At 44.2% G+C, this 20,385-nt stretch overlaps 1 protein-coding gene across 3 annotated transcripts in view; it reads left to right on the forward strand.

Annotated features, from left to right (window-relative positions):
- The window catches only part of ITGB6 (integrin subunit beta 6), a 100,822-nt gene that overhangs the window by 24,518 nt on the left and 55,919 nt on the right, over positions 1-20,385 (forward strand). For all 3 annotated transcript variants that reach the window (XM_083153963.1, XM_083153962.1, XM_083153964.1), the window contains exons 6-8: positions 242-407; positions 772-933; positions 8,658-8,753. In XM_083153963.1, coding sequence (XP_083010089.1) covers positions 242-407; positions 772-933; positions 8,658-8,753 — 424 coding nt within the window. The remainder of the gene's footprint in view (positions 1-241; positions 408-771; positions 934-8,657; positions 8,754-20,385) is intronic.

Below are 20,385 nucleotides of genomic sequence, written 5' to 3' on the forward strand. Positions count from 1 at the left end.
TGGGGGGGTCTCCAACTGCTCATATAGGAATGGTGGCTTGATAACGCCCCCTTTGCCCATGGCCACTCCCCTTTCCAAATTTGTATCTGTTTCTGCCCTTGGGATGTTGGAGGGTGTGAGAAAACCTAACACATGATCACACTGTCTCTCTATTGTAAATGCTCCTGTCATCAGTGTATTATTTAGCAAAATAGAATTCTGCATTTTGTCTTATGTATAAAATGAATATCTTTATTTTCAGCACACTGTCCATATACTGCTTACCAGCCTTTGGATATAAGCATGTATTATCCTTAACTCACAATACAACAAACTTTAATGAGATAGTGAAGAAACAGAAAATATCAGCAAATATTGACACACCGGAAGGAGGATTCGATGCGATTATGCAGGCAGCAGTCTGCAAAGTAAGTGCTCTGCTTACTGTTCTTTTTCTATAGACTGTTGCCAATTTAGCCATTTGTGGGTTGTCCATACATATGAATGCATGCAATCTATTCAACAGAAACTAGGGATGCCAATCTCTGGGCATTTTTTTCAATGCCGGGATTGAAAAATGCTCAATCCTGGGATTCCCGGGTTCCCAGGATTGGCTTCCCTATTAAAAAAAACGCCCTGGCCGCATATTTACAAACCTGGGTGGGTGCAGCTGGGATCCGGGAGCCAGGTGGTGGGGCAAAGGCGGGCGGGCACACTTCAAATATATTGTAGAAATTTAAACTTTAATAAAATATACTAACTACTAATACAAAACCATTCCTGACATTACAGGATCGAATTGGATGGAGGAATGGATCAATGCATTTGCTGGTGCTTGTGACGGATGCTGACTCTCATTACGGCATGGACAGCAAATTGGCCGGTATTGTGATTCCGAATGATGGTCAATGCCATCTAGACAGCAATAACGAATACGACATGTCAACCGTCCAGGTATAGTGCTTTTTGAATAAACATTCCTGCTGGTAGAGATACTGTGAGATTATTACTATTTCAGAAATACTGATCGCAATCTCTCATTCTGAACCACTACCCGGCTTTTTTTTGCTTAAGCAAAATCGCTTAGCACAAATCACTGCATGTGTATGTGCTCCCCATGGGAGATCTGGTCACAGGGAAATTGCCTACCCTAAATAGTTTAGCAAAATTGCCTAGCACAAATCTCTACGTGTGTATGCCCTACCACTCTTAAGGAGTGATAGATACATTTATTATTTATTAACATTATTTATACAGAGCTGGCAAATTCCGTTTACAGTTGACTAGGTAACAGACCAAAAAATAAGAGAGCTATCCGACAAGCTTACCATCTATAGATTAGCAACATTTGCGCACAGCAAACTATGTTTGGAAATTCTTATGAAACATTGGGTACTTGTTTCCTAGCACGACGCCTCTGATTTTAATTGTATCCATCGGGTCGGAAAAATCTTGGCGATCGCATCGCATGGCCAACCAAATCACATGCGATGCGATCGACCCGCGTTTTACATTGGAATCAATGTAAAATGGTCCCTGAGACCCGATTTTACATTGATTTCAATGTAAAAAGCCCCAAAACCCCCAATTTTATAGCAAACCCCCAATAAAGTTAGAAATGCCCCCCCCATTGTTAACGCCACCCCGCTATTGACGCCAACCTGAAGCGTGGCGAGCGTAGCGAGCCCGCGAGGGGCAGCGGTACGCGTCCTCCGACCTTTTCATACCCCAACTATCCACGTCGGCTTGGAGTTGAGAATAGAAAGTGTGGCGAGCGCAGTGAGCCACCGAGCTCGAAGCGTGGCGAGCGGACACGGATACCTTCACAGGTATCCGTGTCCCCTCGCGGCCTTCACAGGTATCCGCGGGACTCGCTGCGCTCGCCACGCTTCGTCTTCACCGGACAGTATACCCTATAGAAGCCTATGGGCTTCTTATCGCCGTCCGCTGCAGACGCGAACCCTACTCTGAGTCCTGTCCTCCATCAAACGCCTCCTTCACCTAGCAACATGTCCCTTCCTAGGGATGTGACGGAGACCAGCCGCACACCACATCACAGGTATCGCAGGGGGCCTCCATCACCGCATTGCAATGCTAGTCGCATATGTTAGTATATATGTAAAGTACTCTGTAAGCATTTTCTCTTGCACATAGGAGAATAAAAAGGCATTCTTGTGACTTACTTTTTTGCATGGATCCCTGCACCTAGTCCACCACGGACATGAAATACCCTAGGAATGTATATATTGTGAGTTTCACGTCCCGCACTGCGCACCCTGGGCCCATTGTCTATCCAGTACTTACCTCTCTGATGCAGAAATCACTGGAATAGTAGCACTGTCATAATTTTTTCAGAGATATGGGCATGAGTGGTAGACTCTGGTGTAGGAGGAGGGGGAACTGCGCCGAGACTCAACAAGCCCCTATCTTGCACCACCCCTGCCAGAACCACCCAGCGCCTCCCATTCTAAGATGCACCCTCAGAGATCTCAGCAGTTTCAGGCCTGACATATGAGTTTGGCAACCCAAAACAGGTGCATTAGCAGAAAATTTGATGCAAATTGCATTAGCACTGTGCAAGGGATTTTTCTTCTTAACTACAACCCTGATGTAGCTTTCACATCACACTTTTAAAATGGTATATTGCCGTTTTTTTGCCTTTTAAAACGTTTAAGGCTGCAATGTCAAAGTGTCATAGTTGAAATACCATTTAAAGTTAACTGGTATTTCAACACGTTTAAAAAGTAGAGTCCTACCCGTTTTAAAGCCAATTTAGAGCCGTTTTTTGTGCCGTCTGAATGGCACTGAAATGGTATTTAGTAAAAAATAAAGGTTAGAGCACTGTGATAGGCTGTCCCTTGTCTTGTGTCCCTTCCCTGAACCAGGAAATAAGCTGTGGGTAGAAATGTGTTCAGAGGTTAAACGGCTTGACTGGTGATGTGAATGGTACTTAAACTGTTTTTTTAAATGGTAATCTGCTGCAATATGAACACTAGACCCATTTAAAATACCATTTAAAATTACAGTTTTTCAAAACGTTTCAAAATGTTTTATGTGATGTGAAAGCTACATAATTTGGTATTATTATTATTATTATTATTAGATTATTATTATTAGATTATTATCATTTTTATTATTATTATTATTATTATTATTAGATTATTATTATTAGATTTGACTAACAATGCATCAACATATATTGCAGCAATTTACACTGGTCAAACAAAAACAAACAAATAGGGGCTCAGTTCTCTAGAGCAGTGGTTCCCAACCTGGGGTACTCGTATAACTGGGGCTACGCTGCAGACCGTCTGGGGGTATTTGAAAATAATATTAGTAATGGCAGAATAAGAAGTCTCCTGATGGCGGAAGAAGTTCCCCATTGCCATGGAGATAAACGACATTGCGTCACTTCCAGTTCTGTCTGCAGCATCATCAGCGTCTCCTCGCGCATTTGCCTGACCAGCAATCCAATGGGTTCTACCCTCGCTGCCCTCAGACATCAGCGTTCATCTGCGATGCGCTGCCACTGGTGGAGGAAGGAGCAGCATTAATCCTACAGGCATTAGCTAGAACCCAGAGACAGTACACAGCCAGCGCTCAGACACAGAGGGATCCGATTCCTGACAGCACACTACTCCAATACTCCTTAATATAAGGACACGCATATCGGTCACTTCCACTCCACTCATAAGTACTGTGGATATACTGTATCAACCTGTGAGGAGGGGGTACTCCTAAATGAAAAGCCTAATCTAGGGGTACGGGAGATACAAAAAAGGTTTGAAACCATTGCTCTAGAGCTTATTATTGAACAAGAGAAAATAGATTTTATACGAGGCATAAGTGAACCATACTGTAGGCTTAAGTTGCCCATACATTAGGGCGATTCACATGTGATTTGGTCATTTTTAATGCGATTGCAGGAAAAGCATCCAAATCGCATGTGATTGACATTAGGTGCGATGTGCGGTCTTATGTGCATCGCACCGGAGCCTGCGAGTCGCATCGGCTGAAGGATAGATGGCAGCTAGGCATGATTGGCTGGGATTGCATGCGATATATCATATGCAAATTAACCACATATGGTATATCGCATGGGGGCGGCTCAAGGGGGGATTGCGTGTCTTCTCTGAGGGGAGAAGTCGCACAAGTGTATGGCCAGCCTTACTATATAACACTGTCTAATGAATTTCAATAAATAGGTGCAGCACAAGACGGCATGAATGGGAGGAGATAGAGGATGTGGAAATGTGCTCATTATGGTATAGATTAATAGTCTGGGTTTACTGCTGTAAAGGAGCATTCTGTATTTTTCCTCCTTATCTCCTGTGTAAGCAAAATAGAAATGGGAGCGGCCAGAGCCAGCTTGGAATGAACAGAATTGCAATGTTCACAGGGCACTAAGCAGCTTGCAGCTAATCACAACATTATAAAGCTGGGCACACACTTTGCAGATCACTCTGCGGATCAGATAAATGCTCCGATCCCCAGAGCAATTATGCAATCAGTGTGCACCCTGTACACGCTGACCTATTTTTAAGCAGGAAATAAAATCCGATGTCCTGATCTCACCCTTTAGTGAGTGTTTGAAGCAGTTTATTGGATAATGATCCTGCATATTGTACACACTTAGGCGTGTTTATAATGGGCACCTTAGTCCTGGGTGCTCCACACCACACACCAATTACTCTAATATGCACCTATTAAGGAGTCCACCATCGTTTGTAGTTAGAACATACATCCTAACCTGCAAGCACAGTAGAGAAATCATCAGGAAACTGGATGAGGCGCCATTTTCCCGGATATCTGTGGTTGCATATTAGAGTCTGAGCCCCCAGTGCTCAGACTCTACAGTGCTGTAAACTTGAGAGGAGGGTGGAGGCTGCAGACGGACCTCCTCCATCACCCCTATGTACACTCCTACATAGGCAAATGCAGGGGGGGGGGGGTTCTGGTTGCACAAAAAACCCCTCCTCTTGGCAAGTGCCTTAAAGCATGACAATAGCATTGGTATATAATATGATTAATAGAGCTGGCATTACATCATGCAGTGTAAGGGACAGAGCAGAGCTGCTGCACATGCCCAGTGTACCAGCTTCTTCTACCAAGTTCGTTGTGTGTGTTTGTGGATCTGAGCCCTCAAACATCGCAATAGACCAGAGAGTAGCTGCCAGGAGGATGAGACAGGAGCCTTAACACGAGGTTGGAGAATGTGGAGAATGTGAGCTTAAAAAGTGCAGTACTGGTTCTTTTATGTCTGTGGAATTATTTATTATGGCATGTTTAAGCAGCTAACGACTTCTGCTTTGCGAGCAATACTGAATCAGACTCTTAGGGGGAAATTTACTAAGAATACGAATACAAAAAATCGTATTGGCATTCTTAATACGAATCAATACGACTGTTTCAGCCGTATGCAAAGTCGTGTTCCGGAGGGGAATTTACAAAGCAGTCAAATACGACTGCTTTGTAACCCTCCGATGGCGTAACCATTCGTATTAGCGGCCGTACAGTATATACGGCCGCTTATACGAATTCGTATAGCCAGTCTGCACGGATCAGTCAAGTCGAGGTTCCGGAGGGGAATTTACAAAGCAGTCAAATACGACTGCTTTGTAACCCTCCGATGGCATAATGATTCGTATTAGCAGCTGTATATACGGCCGCTAATACAAATTCGTATAGCCAGTCTGCACGGATCAGTCAGATCCGTGCAGGCTGCAGAGTTTAAAAAAAATATTGAAAAATAAAAAAAAACGACGTGGGGTGGGGGGCTGGCCGTAACCAGCCGCAGGCTGAAAGAGCCGGGGCTGGTAATAAAAAATCAGGAAACCCGACAAATAGGGGTTCCCCGATTTTTTTTAAACCAGCTCCAGGTCCGGGGCTGGTTCCCAAAATACGGGGGACAAAATGAATAGGGGTTCCCCATATTTTAAGAACCAGCCCCAGGCCAAACCAGCCAGCAGGGTAATGCCACAGCCGGGGGACACTTATTATATAGGGTCCCGCGGCCAAAACATTCATCCCTACTGACCAGTCAGCCTGGCCAGGGGTCCTGGGGGAGTGGAGACCCCCCCCAATAATGGGGTCCCCCCCCTCCAGGACTTACCTGATCAGGCTGAAGCCTGGTGCTGTCCCCAGTGACCCTGGGCTGTGGTCACCGGGCTGATCTTTGTGTAAAAAAAAAGAATAAACTATTGTTTAATACTGTGGAACTATGAGTCCCAGCAAGTCTCCCCCGCAAGCTGGGACTTGGAGAACCACAAGTCCCAGCATGCAGGGCATTAAAGGGCCCGCTGGCACTTGTAGTTCCACAGTAGTAAAACTAGTCAAATAAACACAGACACAAGAAAAATAAAACTTTAATACATCCAAAGCCCATACATTCTGATACTTACATATCTTGAGCCCATCGGTAGGTCCCTGGGTCCGGGGCTCCATGGTCCAGGGTCTGGTGCCTTGGTTCCTGGATCCGGGGCTGCAGAGTCCAGGGTCCAGGGCCTTGGTTCCAGGGCTGGTCCCGGGGTCCGGGGCTCCAGGGCTGAACAAATCCATATGGGGACCTGTGGAAGGAAATCCTACTCACCGGGTTCTCTGGCGAAGATCCCGTCTTCTTCTCTCCGCCATAGTCCAAGTCGCGCATCACCCCGCCGGTACCCGTTCGGACTGATGAGAGACGCTGAAGTTTCATGTTAAGCACCTCTCCTCCGAATGATTCTATTGGTCGCCTAGCGGCCAATCAGGAGCCAACTTTCTGGGGTCCTGATTGGCCGCTAGGCGGCCAATAGAATCATTCGGAGGAGAGGCGCGGAAGATTAATGTTCTCTGCGTCTCTCCTCAGTCCGAGCGGGGTGATGCGCGACTTGGACTACGGTGGAGAAAAGAAGACGGGATCTTCACCAGAGAACCTGGTGAGTAGGATTTCCTTCCACAGGTCCCCATATGGATTTCTTCGGATCCTGGACCCCGGACTCTTCAGCCCTGGAGCCCCGGACCAGCCCCGTACTCCGAACTCTGCAGCCCCGGATCCAGGAACCAAGGCACCGGACCCTGGACCATGGAGCCTCGGACCCAGGGACCTATCGACGGGCTCAAGATAGGTAAGTATCAGTATGTGTGGGCTTTGAATGTATTAAAGTTTTATTTTTCTTGTGTCAGTGTGTTTTTATTTGACTATTTTTACTACTGTGGAACTACAAGTGCCAATGGGCCCTTTAATGCCCCGCATGCTGGGACTTGTGGTTCTCCAAGGGGAAGGCTTGCTGGGACTCATAGTTCCACAGTATTAGACAATAGTTTTTTTTTTTTTTTTACACTGAATCAGCCCGGTGACCACCATCCAGGGTCACCGGGGACAGCACCAGGCTTCAGCCTGGTCAGGTAAGTCCTGGAGGGGGGGACCCCATTATTGGGGGTTCCCCACTCCCCCAGGGCCCCTGGCCAGGCTGACTGGTCAGTAGGGATGAATGTTTTGGCCGCGGGACCTTATATAATAAGTGTCCCACGGCTGTGGCATGACCCTGCTGGCTGGTTTGGCCTGGTTCTTAAAATACGGGGGACCCCTATTCATTTTGTCCCCCTTTTTTGGGGAACCAGCCCCGGACCTGGAGCCTGGGGCTGGTTTTACAAAATCGGGGAACCCCTATTTGTCGGTTTCCTGATTTTTTATTACCAGCCCGACTCTTTCAGCCTGGTGCTGGTTACAGCTGTGGGGGGGACCCTACGCCGTTTAAAAAAATAAATACATTTTATTCTTATTTTTTTAACACTTAAGGCTGCAAATATGACAGTAAAATAAAGTGTATTTTCCTGTCGTATTTGCCCGGCCATTCGCAGCCATTTTACGCTAATTAGCGGCCCTATTTTCAATACGGCTGCTTAGTAAATCAGGAATCACCAATATTTTGAATGGTGATTTCTGTCGTATTCTATCGATGGTGTATTTATTCGTATTTGTAAATGCATAGTAAATACCAAAAATACGAATACGCCAAAAACAAAATCGTATGATTTTTTTTCCACAAATTTTTCTTAGTAAACTTCCCCCTTAATGTGTACAAACTAGAGATGTGCACTTTGGTTCTCCAGAAATCCGAATCCACCTGAATATTGTGTTTCCAAACCGAACCAAAACCCGGTCAAGATCTCCCTCTGAGATCTGACCCAAAAAGGAGCCTTGGTATGCAATTCAGATTTAAAATCCAAAATTAGTTTAGTTTTTTCGGATTGCAAAAATGACATACATGTAATAGCTGTTTGTATCAATTTTTATTGATTTTTTTTAAACCAATTATTATTGTTATTTTTTTATAGATTTAAAAAACTGAACCAAACTCCGAAACCTAAATCAAAACACTTGAGGTAGTTTTGCAAACCCAAAACCTGAGGATGAAAATTAGAACCTAAACCAAAACATATGAATCCACATACATCTATAGTAGAAATAGGGTAATGGGATTTTAAGATGCATTGGCACATCTAACTATTCCTGACAGAGAACAATCATGGTGTTTTAAGGTGGACATACTGTATATGGAGATATCTGAAGATTTGCACAAGTCAGAAGTATTCAAAGTCTAAATGATGCCCACTGTTTTAAACTTTTCTATACCGCCAGTAAATCAGTTTGCCTTGACTTATACCAGTATGTAGAATGTGCTGTTTATGTCTTTCAGGAATATCCAACACTTGGGCAGTTGATAGAGAAGCTGGTGGAGAATAATATTCTGCTCATTTTTGCTGTTACTCAATATTGGGTTCCGCTGTACCAGGTAAGAATGAAACATGTGCTGGAATTTCATTGCATTCATTACAATCCTTCTCTACTGATAGAAAATCTAGGTATTTTAAAGTGAAAATGAACCTTGTTATTTGTAGGAAGCTGTATAGGTAAGGAAATACCATCAGTATTATTTGATGTGATTTTAGGCATTTTGTAAACAAGGTATTATATGTAAAACATTTCCTTTTACATTGCATGCTATAACAATATATATTGTATACTTATTTTAAGAGCTACATTTGCAAGCTAATTGCACATATAAATCTTATTCTTGCTATGATTTTTGTTCAGATATTCTTATATTTACTGTATATACAACACTATCTAGTACAGTGTATACAGTGTCAGACTAGCCGCAGGTATACAGGGGAAATCCCTCCTCCAGTGGTCGGGTCCCATACCGTACAATCCAATTATATGCATTGTTGCACTACTAGAAGGTGAGTAATTTGGTTTAGCAGGACCATGGATGAACTGGGGTGCTTACTATAATTTCTATGGATACTACCCCAAGATCAGCTGTCCTACCAGTCAAAGTGGCCTGTCCTGACTATAGGATGTAATGAAGACTTGAAAAGCAGCTAAACTGCAACCTGGGAAATAACCGGACTTAGAAGCTGTAAAATCCTAGCCGTGTATATAACAACAAGCAGCTCAGCACAGAGCTGCATACACTGCCGTAGCGACGTTGTACTGGCCATTTCAGCCAGTCAGGAATTTTTTTTATAGTTAGAGTCTGTGCTGATTGGCCACTGATATCAGCTGATTGGAAACTGCACTTTGAGTGGTAGTGGTGATTGAGTCCAAGATGACTGCGCCTATACTGGAGTTCTGGAGGGAATATTGGTGTTTAGGAAATAGCCCTGAACTCTGTGGTAATGGAGAGTGAAGTGAGCCCTGCAGGACTTTATGCATGGTGACATCCAGAGCCAGTGTAGTGGCAGAGCTGGCATTTCCTGAAATGCGCTGACAGGGAAAATCGCATGGTGATCCTGATGTCACCTGTGGACAGCATGAGCACCTCTTATCCATACTTGCCTACTTTTATTTTCACCTCTCCAGGAGAAGACCAGAGAGGCAACACGTCAGGAGGGGCAGGAACAAGGCTGACATCACTTAGCTCCACCCCCATACCATAAAACTCCATTATTTGCAGGCCGAGGAGTGGAAGTGGGGCTTAAATGACACAAAATGCCTCTACCGTGTAATTTTAGTCCCGCTCCCTCACAGCGGACCCACGATTTCCGGTAGTAGAATCAGCGGGGAAGGGGTATGTGGGCTGTGGCCTGCAAGCGGGAGATTTGCCGCCCTTCCTGGGGGGCCGGGAGGTGGATCCGATTTTCAGGAGCCGATCCAGGAGGGTAGGCAAGCCTGCTCTTATCCGCAGGCCACCACGCCAAAAAGCACCACAGCAGTAAGGAAGTGTCAAACCGTGTGCCCCCCTTTTCATGCATGTCAGCGGAGCGGGGATGAGGCTGACATCACCAAGCCCCGCCCTTATGCCAGTGAAACGCAGCAATTCGTGAGTCTGCAGTTTAGGGGAGGGGCTAATTTACATTCACATCAATTTAGCCCTAACTCCTCACCGCAGACCCGCAAACCCGTAATTTTGTTTCAGCGGGGAAGTGGGTGCGGGGGCAATGCAGGAGACTTGCCCACCTTCCCGGGGGCCAGGAGGGGGACCCTATTTTCATGAGCCTCCTGGCCACTCCGGGAGCATAGGCAAGTATGACATACAGTACATTCAAATGGAATCATCTGTGGCATTTCCCTGCATTGGTTATGGGTCACAATGATCCCTATTGCTACATGCACTTAAATAGGTTTTCTCATGGCCACTTATATGGAACCACGTGGGAAACACATTACATGCTCTGACACGTATCACTGTCTTTTCTCCAACAAGTACAATAGATCTTACTAACTGCTTTGGGGCTCATCTACATTGGAATTTAGGTCATTGTATGACACGCCTCTCACATGTAGCAGTACACGCCCACTGCACTTCTAGGGGCCACCTTCACAATCTCCCTGACATGCTTTCTCAAAAGTAGCCAAGTTTGGCTAAGTTGCATTTGGAATTTATTGCATAGGCATCACATTTATTATCACGTATATTATGTTGAGTTAGAACAAAAGAACTATTCCAGCAAATAGCTGCAAACAAATGCAATATTGAAGGCAACAAATGCTAATATGAATACTTTTCCCAAAATGTTGCTAATGTTATATAGAAATATATTGCAACAAGTTTGTAAGCATATATACAACCAAAATTCTACTACCAACTATAATCTCCCTGAAACTAGTTTTCAAAAGTAGGCAAGTATGGGAAAGGGGCGACTCAGGATGACTGACTCAGATCTGGACACTGTCTGGATTGCTGCTGCGTCTGGTACATGGGGTACAGAGGAAACCCCTGATGAACCCTACTACCTGATGGCTCACCCCATCCTCTAGGCATCAGGTTTCAGACTATGCATTTGAATTATACATTATACATATTGTACACATACACATACTGCTCAGGGCTATGGTGTATTCTCTGGTGCATTGCATCATTCATTTGGTACATTATCACGCATGCACTTGCAGTATTTACCAGTGGTGACACCAGAGTTCAGTAGCGCATGCAGGGGGGGTTTCTGAGTACCCAGGAGTCTATGGGCCCTAGACTGAAAGCTGAGGGTCCCCTCTTTCCATGGGTACAAGAATTTTGAAAATCGGCCCTTGGGAACCGGAGATATCTGACTTCAAAGCAGTGGTCCCCATCCTAGCCTGTTAATTGAACTTCCCGGTCAGATATTTCAGGTTCTGTCTGACTTAGAGTTTTTCTAAAGGTATATTCCAAAAGCTGGTTCTCTCCCCCTTTGAGGGACACTAGTAGCTTGTCTCTACTTTTCCCAAAGCCAGAGATATCAGGCTTTCAGCAGCTGGCTACTGCTCCAGCTCCACACACCTGGTATGTAGTTTTATACGCTGGTTGGCGGATTGCTCTGCCTCCTGAACTCTGATCCCCTAGTCCCCAATACCATTTGGTAGGTGGGATTCTCTAGTTTTTAATTCCTTTAAAATCTAAGAAATCTATTTCCGGGAACTGGAGATATCTGCAGTCAAGCAAGCTGTCCTCCCACCAGAAAATTATGAATAATAAGCCCACTCCACTAAACACCCCTCCTCTGCGTATTAAACATCCTTTACCACCCTGGAAGTTATGTATCAGGGCCCCTTCATTCAGCCCAATGCCCCCTTCTCCCACCCCATCTCCCACCATCTGTGCAGTAAAGGGGTAATTAGTGGAAATTACTGATCCAGGCCCTACATGCTGAGCGGTTGATATAATACCCCCTACCACCCGCGGGACATCAAAGCTTCCCCCACTCCTACCACTGGAGGATCGGTAGGGGCCCCAATACATTGCTTTGCCCAGGGGTCTACACTGCTGTTGACGCCCATGTGTATATATATATATATATATATATATATATATATATATATATATATATATATATACATACAGTATGTATGTATGTATGTATATATTTTTTTTTATTATTTGTATATACATTTGGTCTATCTATAACAATTTAACTGACCCGACATATACTGGGTCACCTAAGTGTCCATCTCCATGCTTTGCTCCCCCTTTGGAAACCCCCTTCTGAAAATCCTGCGTTTGCCCCTGGAGTTGGTGACAACTGGTGCAGCCATGAGACCATCCCGTAAACTTCTGATAAGAGGGTGAACAAAGAGGTCATGGCCTCATGGGAGCAGCCAGTGACATCACTAAAGGGGGTGTGGCATCACTGGGAAAGCCCCCAATTACCACTGCAGGCTGCCCCTAAAGACTCAGTGCTGCTTGCTCCTTCTCAATGACAGGAGCCAAGTGCTTCAGGTTAATGTCAAATTGCAGCGCCTGGATTCTGTCATAGGAGTCAGGATTTTCATGTCACCTCCCTGGAAGGGTGACACCCGGGAACGGGCCACACGCCATTTGTGATGCCACTGGTATTTATTTCCCAAGATATCCAGACCATGCTTTCTCCAGTGGTTAGTCAAGCCTCTGGAGGCTGGAGGCTGTTCTCGCCCATGGGCACCTACTACTGCATTCCTACAGTGGGCCCTTCATAACCCAGTCCTTATATATGTATATCCATAGAAGTAGATTTGATCATCTATGCTAATGCCACAGGAGATGTCTTTTGTAAAAGCACATTTAAAGAAGAAGCACTAGATCTACATTGCTACCATCTGACTAGTGGCCATTTGATCAACCCTAACGTTACTCAAAAAATCTGCCACAATTAAACTTTTTTGGGGACACCCAAAATCCGTAGACGACATATCTCACTTTTTAAAACCTCTGCCGGACTTCCCGCCCCAAAAGCCTGCAGCCTTTATATCAGGCTGCGGCTAACTCCACACTGCATCATCGTGGTACATGTGCACTGCGGCCTCAGCACTATCAGTTGTACCCTTGGGAGTCTCCAAAGGTGGAGCTGCAGCATAGTACAATCTTCAAATAAGGGTGGCACAGCAACTGCCATTCCAAACTGACTCACTGGCAGTTGGTGTTGCTCCCCTATTGAATTTTGGATTGTACTGCAGACCCACCCCTGGAGCCGCCACTGGAACTTGTACCGAATCGGAACAGAAGAACACAATTAAACTGATCTGTAGTGCACATAGAATGGGTTCTACATAGAGAGACATTACAATATGTGACAAGTCTAGTGAAATGTCTGCGTGGGCAATAATATCTTGGCAGCAGAATACAGGTGTTTGAAGGCTAGGGTCTCAGGAAACGAGCCTAACATTTTAAAATGTTACAGTATATTTTTACGATAGTTATTATTGTTGTGCTTTGTATACTGCACAGATGAATTTTGCCTCCGCAATGATTTAATATGTAGAATTAAATTATCCCTTGATTAATGATGTTTTTCCTCGAACAAGAATGCTGGGTTTAAAAATGAAATGAGTTTATAATGAGCAATATTTCCTGTGTCTCTGTGATCAGCATTAGTGTTCTGTGTTATGTAAAACACAGCGCAGGGGAATATAAAACCAGTGTAGCTCTTATCCTGAACAATAGGGACACCTGTGGTTATTTGGCAGGGAGACAATGGGCCTGATTCAGACTTGATTGCAGGCCAAATTTGTTCTTAACCCCTTCCTGACAGAGCCAGTTTTTGCGTTCCTGACAGAGCCCTTTTTTTCAAATCTGACATGTATCACTTAAGTGGGGATAACTTTTTTTTGCTTTTACTTATCCCAGTGATTTTGAGATTGTTTTTTCGTGACACATTGTACTTCAAATTAGTGGTAAATTTGGGTCGATACAGTCTGTGTTTTTTTGTGAAAAATAACAAAATGTCGTAAAAAAATGGAAAATTTAGCAATTTGCAAAATGTTAAATTTTCTGCTTGTGAGACAAATAATCATACCACTCAAAATAGTTAATAACTAACATAGACCATATGTCTACTTTATGTTTCCATCATTATTTCAACTTCCTTTTAATTTTTTTGGACACTAGGAGGCTTACAATATGAATAGCAAATTCTCAAATTTTCAAGAAAATTTCAAACACTGATTTTTTTAGGGACCAGTTCAGTTCTGATGTGACTTTGAGGGACTTGTATGTGAGACACCCCCATAAATGATACCATTTCAAAAACTGCACCCCTCACAGTATTCAAAACAGCATTTTGGACGTTTGTTAACCCTTTAGGTGTTTCACAGGAATTAAAACAAAGTGTAGGTGAAATTTCAAAATTTAATTTTTTTTGCAGATTTGCAATTTTAATAAATTTTTCTAAGGAACACAGTACATTTTACTAGAGAAATGTGACTAAAAATTGATTCCCCCAATTCTTTTGTTTTCATAAATATCCTATATGTGGCCCTAGTGTGCACGTTGACCAAACCACAGGCTTCATAATAGAAGGAGCACCTACTTGATTTTGGAGCCTCCTTTTTATGAGATTATTTTTTAGGCACCATGTAGGTTTCTAGGCACCATAAGATGCTAAAATTTAGGAACCCCCCCACAAGTGACCCCATTTTGCAAACTACACCCCTCAGGGAATTCAGCTAGGGGTATAGTGTACATTTCAAACCCCCAGGGGTTTCACCAATTGTGGTACAACTGGGCAGTGAAAATGAAAAATTAAATTTTTTACACAAAAATGCAGTTCTGGCTCAAAATTTTTCATTTTCAGAAGGTATGAAGGAGAAAAAGCACCCCAAAATCTGTGCCCCAATTTCTCCCGAGTACGGCAATGCCTCACATGTGACCAAAAAATACCATTTGGGTGCATGGCAGGACTCAGAAAGGAAGGAGTGATTTTTGGATTTTGCAGCTCAGATTCTGGTGGAATGTTGGTGGGTGCTATGTTGCATTAGCAAGACCCCCCAAGCACCAATACAGTGGAACCCCCCCACAAGTGACCCCATTTTGCAAACTACACCCCTCAGGGAATTCATCTAGGGGTATAGTGTACATTTCAAACCCCCAGGGGTTTCACCAATTTTGATACAACTGGGCAGTGAAAATGAAAAATTAAATTTTTTTACACAAAAATGCAGTTCTGGCTCAAAATTTTTCATTTTCAGAAGGTATGAAGGAGAAAAAGCACCCCAAAATCTGTGCCCCAATTTCTCCCGAGTACGGCAATGCCTCACATGTGACCAAAAAATACCATTTGGGTGCATGGCAGGACTCAGAAGGGAAGGAGTGATTTTTGGATTTTGCAGCTCAGATTCTGGTGGAATTTTGGTGGGTGCTATGTCGCATTAGCAAGACCCCCAAGCACCAATACAGTGGAACCCCCCCACAAGTGACCCCATTTTGCAAACTACACCCCTCAGGGAATTCATCTAGGGGTATAGTGTACATTTCAAACCCCCAGGGGTTTCACCAATTTTGATACAACTGGGATGTGCAAATGCAAAATTACATTTTTTACACAAAAATGCAGTTCTGGCTCAAAATTTTTCATTTTCACAAGGAATGAAGGAGACAAAGCACCCCAAAATCTGTGCCCCAATTTCTCCCGAGTACGGCAATGCCTCACATGTGACCAAAAAATACCATTTGGGTGCATGGCAGGACTCAGAAGGGAAGGAGTGATTTTTGGATTTTGCAGCTCAGATTCTGGTGGAATTTTGGTGGGTGCTATGTCGCATTAGCAAGACCCCCCAAGCACCAATACAGTGGAACCCCCCCACAAGTGACCCCATTTTGCAAACTACACCCCTCAGGGAATTCATCTAGGGGTATAGTGTACATTTCAAACCCCCAGGGGTTTCACCAATTTTGATACAACTGGGCAGTGAAAATGAAAAATTACATTTTTTTACACAAAAATGCAGTTCTGGCTCAAAATTTTTCATTTTCAGAAGGTATGAAGGAGAAAAAGCACCCCAAAATCTGTGCCCCAATTTCTCCCGAGTACGGCAATGCCTCACATGTGACCAAAAAATACCATTTGGGTGCATGGCAGGACTCAGAAGGGAAGGAGTGATTTTTGGATTTTGCAGCTCAGATTCTGGTGGAATTTTGGTGGGTGCTATGTCGCATTACCAAGACCCCCAAGCACCAATACAGTGGAACCCCCCCACAAGTGACCCCATTTTGCAAACTACACCCCTCAGGGAATTCATCTAGGGGTATAGTGTACATTTCAAACCCCCAGGGGTTTCACCAATTTTGATACAACTGGGCAGTGAAAATGAAAAATTACATTTTTTTACACAAAAATGCAGTTCTGGCTCAAAATTTTTCATTTTCAGAAGGTATGAAGGAGAAAAAGCACCCCAAAATCTGTGCCCCAATTTCTCCCGAGTACGGCAATGCCTCATGTGTGACCAAAAAGTGGCAGGACTCAGAAGGGAAGGAGTGATATTTGGATTTTGCAGCACAAATTCTGGTGGAATGTTGGTGGGTGCTATGTCGCATTAGCAAGACCCCCAAAGCACCAATACAGTGGAACCCCCCCACAAGTGACCCCATTTTGCAAACTACACCCCTCAGGGAATTCATCTAGGGGTATAGTGTACATTTCAAACCCCCAGGGGTTTCACCAATTTTGATACAACTGGGCAGTGAAAATGAAAAATTAAATTTTTTTACACAAAAATGCAGTTCTGGCTCAAAATTTTTCATTTTCAGAAGGTATGAAGGAGAAAAAGCACCCCAAAATCTGTGCCCCAATTTCTCCCGAGTACGGCAATGCCTCATGTGTGACCAAAAAGTGGCAGGACTCAGAAGGGAAGGAGTGATATTTGGATTTTGCAGCACAAATTCTGGTGGAATGTTGGTGGGTGCTATGTCACATTAGCAAGACCCCCAAAGCACCAATACAGTGGAACCCCCCCACAAGTGACCCCATTTTGCAAACTACACCCCTCAGGGAATTCATCTAGGGGTATAGTGTACATTTCAAACCCCCAGGGGTTTCACCAATTTTGATACAACTGGGCTGTGCAAATGCAAAATTACATTTTTTACACAAAAATGCAGTTCTGGCTCAAAATTTTTCATTTTCACAAGGAATGAAGGAGACAAAGCACCCCAAAATCTGTGCCCCAATTTCTCCCGAGTACGGCAATGCCTCACATGTGACCAAAAAATACCATTTGGGTGCATGGCAGGACTCAGAAGGGAAGGAGTGATTTTTGGATTTTGCAGCTCAGATTCTGGTGGAATTTTGGTGGGTGCTATGTCGCATTACCAAGACCCCCCAAGCACCAATACAGTGGAACCCCCCCACAAGTGACCCCATTTTGCAAACTACTCCCCTCAGGGAATTCATCTAGGGGTATAGTGTACATTTCAAACCCCCAGGGGTTTCACCAATTTTGATACAACTGGGCTGTGCAAATGCAAAATTACATTTTTTACACAAAAATGCAGTTCTGGCTCAAAATTTTTCATTTTCACAAGGAATGAAGGAGACAAAGCACCCCAAAATCTGTGCCCCAATTTCTCCCGAGTACGGCAATGCCTCACATGTGACCAAAAAATACCATTTGGGTGCATGGCAGGACTCAGAAGGGAAGGAGTGATTTTTGGATTTTGCAGCTCAGATTCTGGTGGAATTTTGGTGGGTGCTATGTCGCATTACCAAGACCCCCCAAGCACCAATACAGTGGAACCCCCCCACAAGTGACCCCATTTTGCAAACTACTCCCCTCAGGGAATTCATCTAGGGGTATAGTGTACATTTCAAACCCCCAGGGGTTTCACCAATTTTGATACAACTGGGCAGTGAAAATGAAAAATTACATTTTTTTACACAAAAATGCAGTTCTGGCTCAAAATTTTTCATTTTCAGAAGGTATGAAGGAGAAAAAGCACCCCAAAATCTGTGCCCCAATTTCTCCCGAGTACGGCAATGCCTCACATGTGACCAAAAATACCATTTGGGTGCATGGCAGGACTCAGAAGGGAAGGAGTGATTTTTGGATTTTGCAGCTCAGATTCTGGTGGAATTTTGGTGGGTGCTATGTCGCATTACCAAGACCCCCCAAGCACCAATACAGTGGAACCCCCCCACAAGTGACCCCATTTTGCAAACTACACCCCTCAGGGAATTCATCTAGGGGTATAGTGTACATTTCAAACCCCCAGGGGTTTCACCAATTTTGATACAACTGGGCAGTGAAAATGAAAAATTACATTTTTTTACACAAAAATGCAGTTCTGGCTCAAAATTTTTCATTTTCAGAAGGTATGAAGGAGAAAAAGCACCCCAAAATCTGTGCCCCAATTTCTCCCGAGTACGGCAATGCCTCATGTGTGACCAAAAAGTGGCAGGACTCAGAAGGGAAGGAGTGATATTTGGATTTTGCATCACAAATTCTGGTGGAATGTTGGTGGGTGCTATGTCGCATTAGCAAGACCCCCAAAGCACCAATACAGTGGAACCCCCCCACAAGTGACCCCATTTTGCAAACTACACCCCTCAGGGAATTCATCTAGGGGTATAGTGTACATTTCAAACCCCCAGGGGTTTCACCAATTTTGATACAACTGGGCAGTGAAAATGAAAAATTACATTTTTTTACACAAAAATGCAGTTCTGGCTCAAAATTTTTCATTTTCAGAAGGTATGAAGGAGAAAAAGCACCCCAAAATCTGTGCCCCAATTTCTCCCGAGTACGGCAATGCCTCATGTGTGACCAAAAAGTGGCAGGACTCAGAAGGGAAGGAGTGATATTTGGATTTTGCAGCACAAATTCTGGTGGAATGTTGGTGGGTGCTATGTCGCATTAGCAAGACCCCCAAAGCACCAATACAGTGGAACCCCCCCCCACAAGTGACCCCATTTTGCAAACTACACCCCTCAGGGAATTCATCTAGGGGTATAGTGTACATTTCAAACCCCCAGGGGTTTCACCAATTGTGGTACAACTGGGCAGTGAAAATGAAAAATTACATTTTTTTACACAAAAATGCAGTTCTGGCTCAAAATTTTTCATTTTCAGAAGGTATGAAGGAGAAAAAGCACCCCAAAATCTGTGCCTTAATTTCTCCCGAGTATGGCAATGCCTCATATGTGACCAAAAAATACCAGTTGGGTGCATGGCAGGACTCAGAAGGGAAGGAGTGATTTTTGGATTTTGCAGCTCAGATTCTGGTGGAATGTTGGTGGGTGCTATGTGGCATTAGCAAGACCCCCGAAGCACGGTGAAATGATGAACCTAATAATCCATAGATGTGTGGTATATTTTAAAACACTCCTTTATACATAGGCCGGGTTTGTCGGGGCAAGTTTCACAGTGGAAAATAGTTTCCTTTCTTATTCCCTTTTTATAGCAAACTTTGCACCTTTTTTGTGTCCTGCCCTTTCTTGCAGTGGAGGGGATTTCGTTAGGAAAATGCTGCCCTGGTACAATACGGGGGCCAGTACTAGAAGTACTGGGGCCCTCTGCCTGCTGGTTCCCAAATACTAGGCCCTTTATGACTTCCTCTTGAAAGTGCATAAATGTCCCCCTCTGGCCGGTAGAACGGAATAGCACGTAAGCGTTATACAGTGCCATCTGGATGATATACACGACCAGCTTCTTGTACCAGATTTTTGTTTTCCGCAGGGCACTGTACGGCTTCAGTACCTGATCTGAAAGATCCACTCCGCCCATGTACCTATTGTAATCCAGGATACAATTAGGTTTTGAGGTGTGGGTACTGGTACCTCGTACAGGGACGGAGGTGGTACTGTCTCCGTGAATTGTTGTCAGTATAAGGACATCCCTCTTGTCCTTATATTTGACCAACAACATATTTTCGGTGCATATTCCCCTGCTTTCACCCCTTCTCATTACTTGGGCAATGTGCGTTTTTGGGAGGCCTCTTTGGTTCTTGCGCACAGTACCGCAAGCTGCTGTACCTCTTGAACCAAGGGCCTTAAACAGGGGGATGCTAGTGTAAAAGTTATCCACATAGAGGTGATAACCTTTATCCAGGAAGGGGTGCACTAAATCCCAGACAATTTTTCCACTAACACCTACGAGGGAGGGGGGGCATTCTGGCGGTTCAATTCTTGAATCCTTCCCTTCATATACCCTAAACCTGTGAGTGTACCCTGAGGTGCTTTCACACAGCTTATACATTT

This window comes from Crinia signifera, chromosome 7 (genome assembly GCF_055691185.1).
Source record: "Crinia signifera chromosome 7, ASM5569118v1, whole genome shotgun sequence".
Taxonomy (NCBI): Eukaryota; Metazoa; Chordata; class Amphibia; order Anura; family Myobatrachidae; genus Crinia; species Crinia signifera.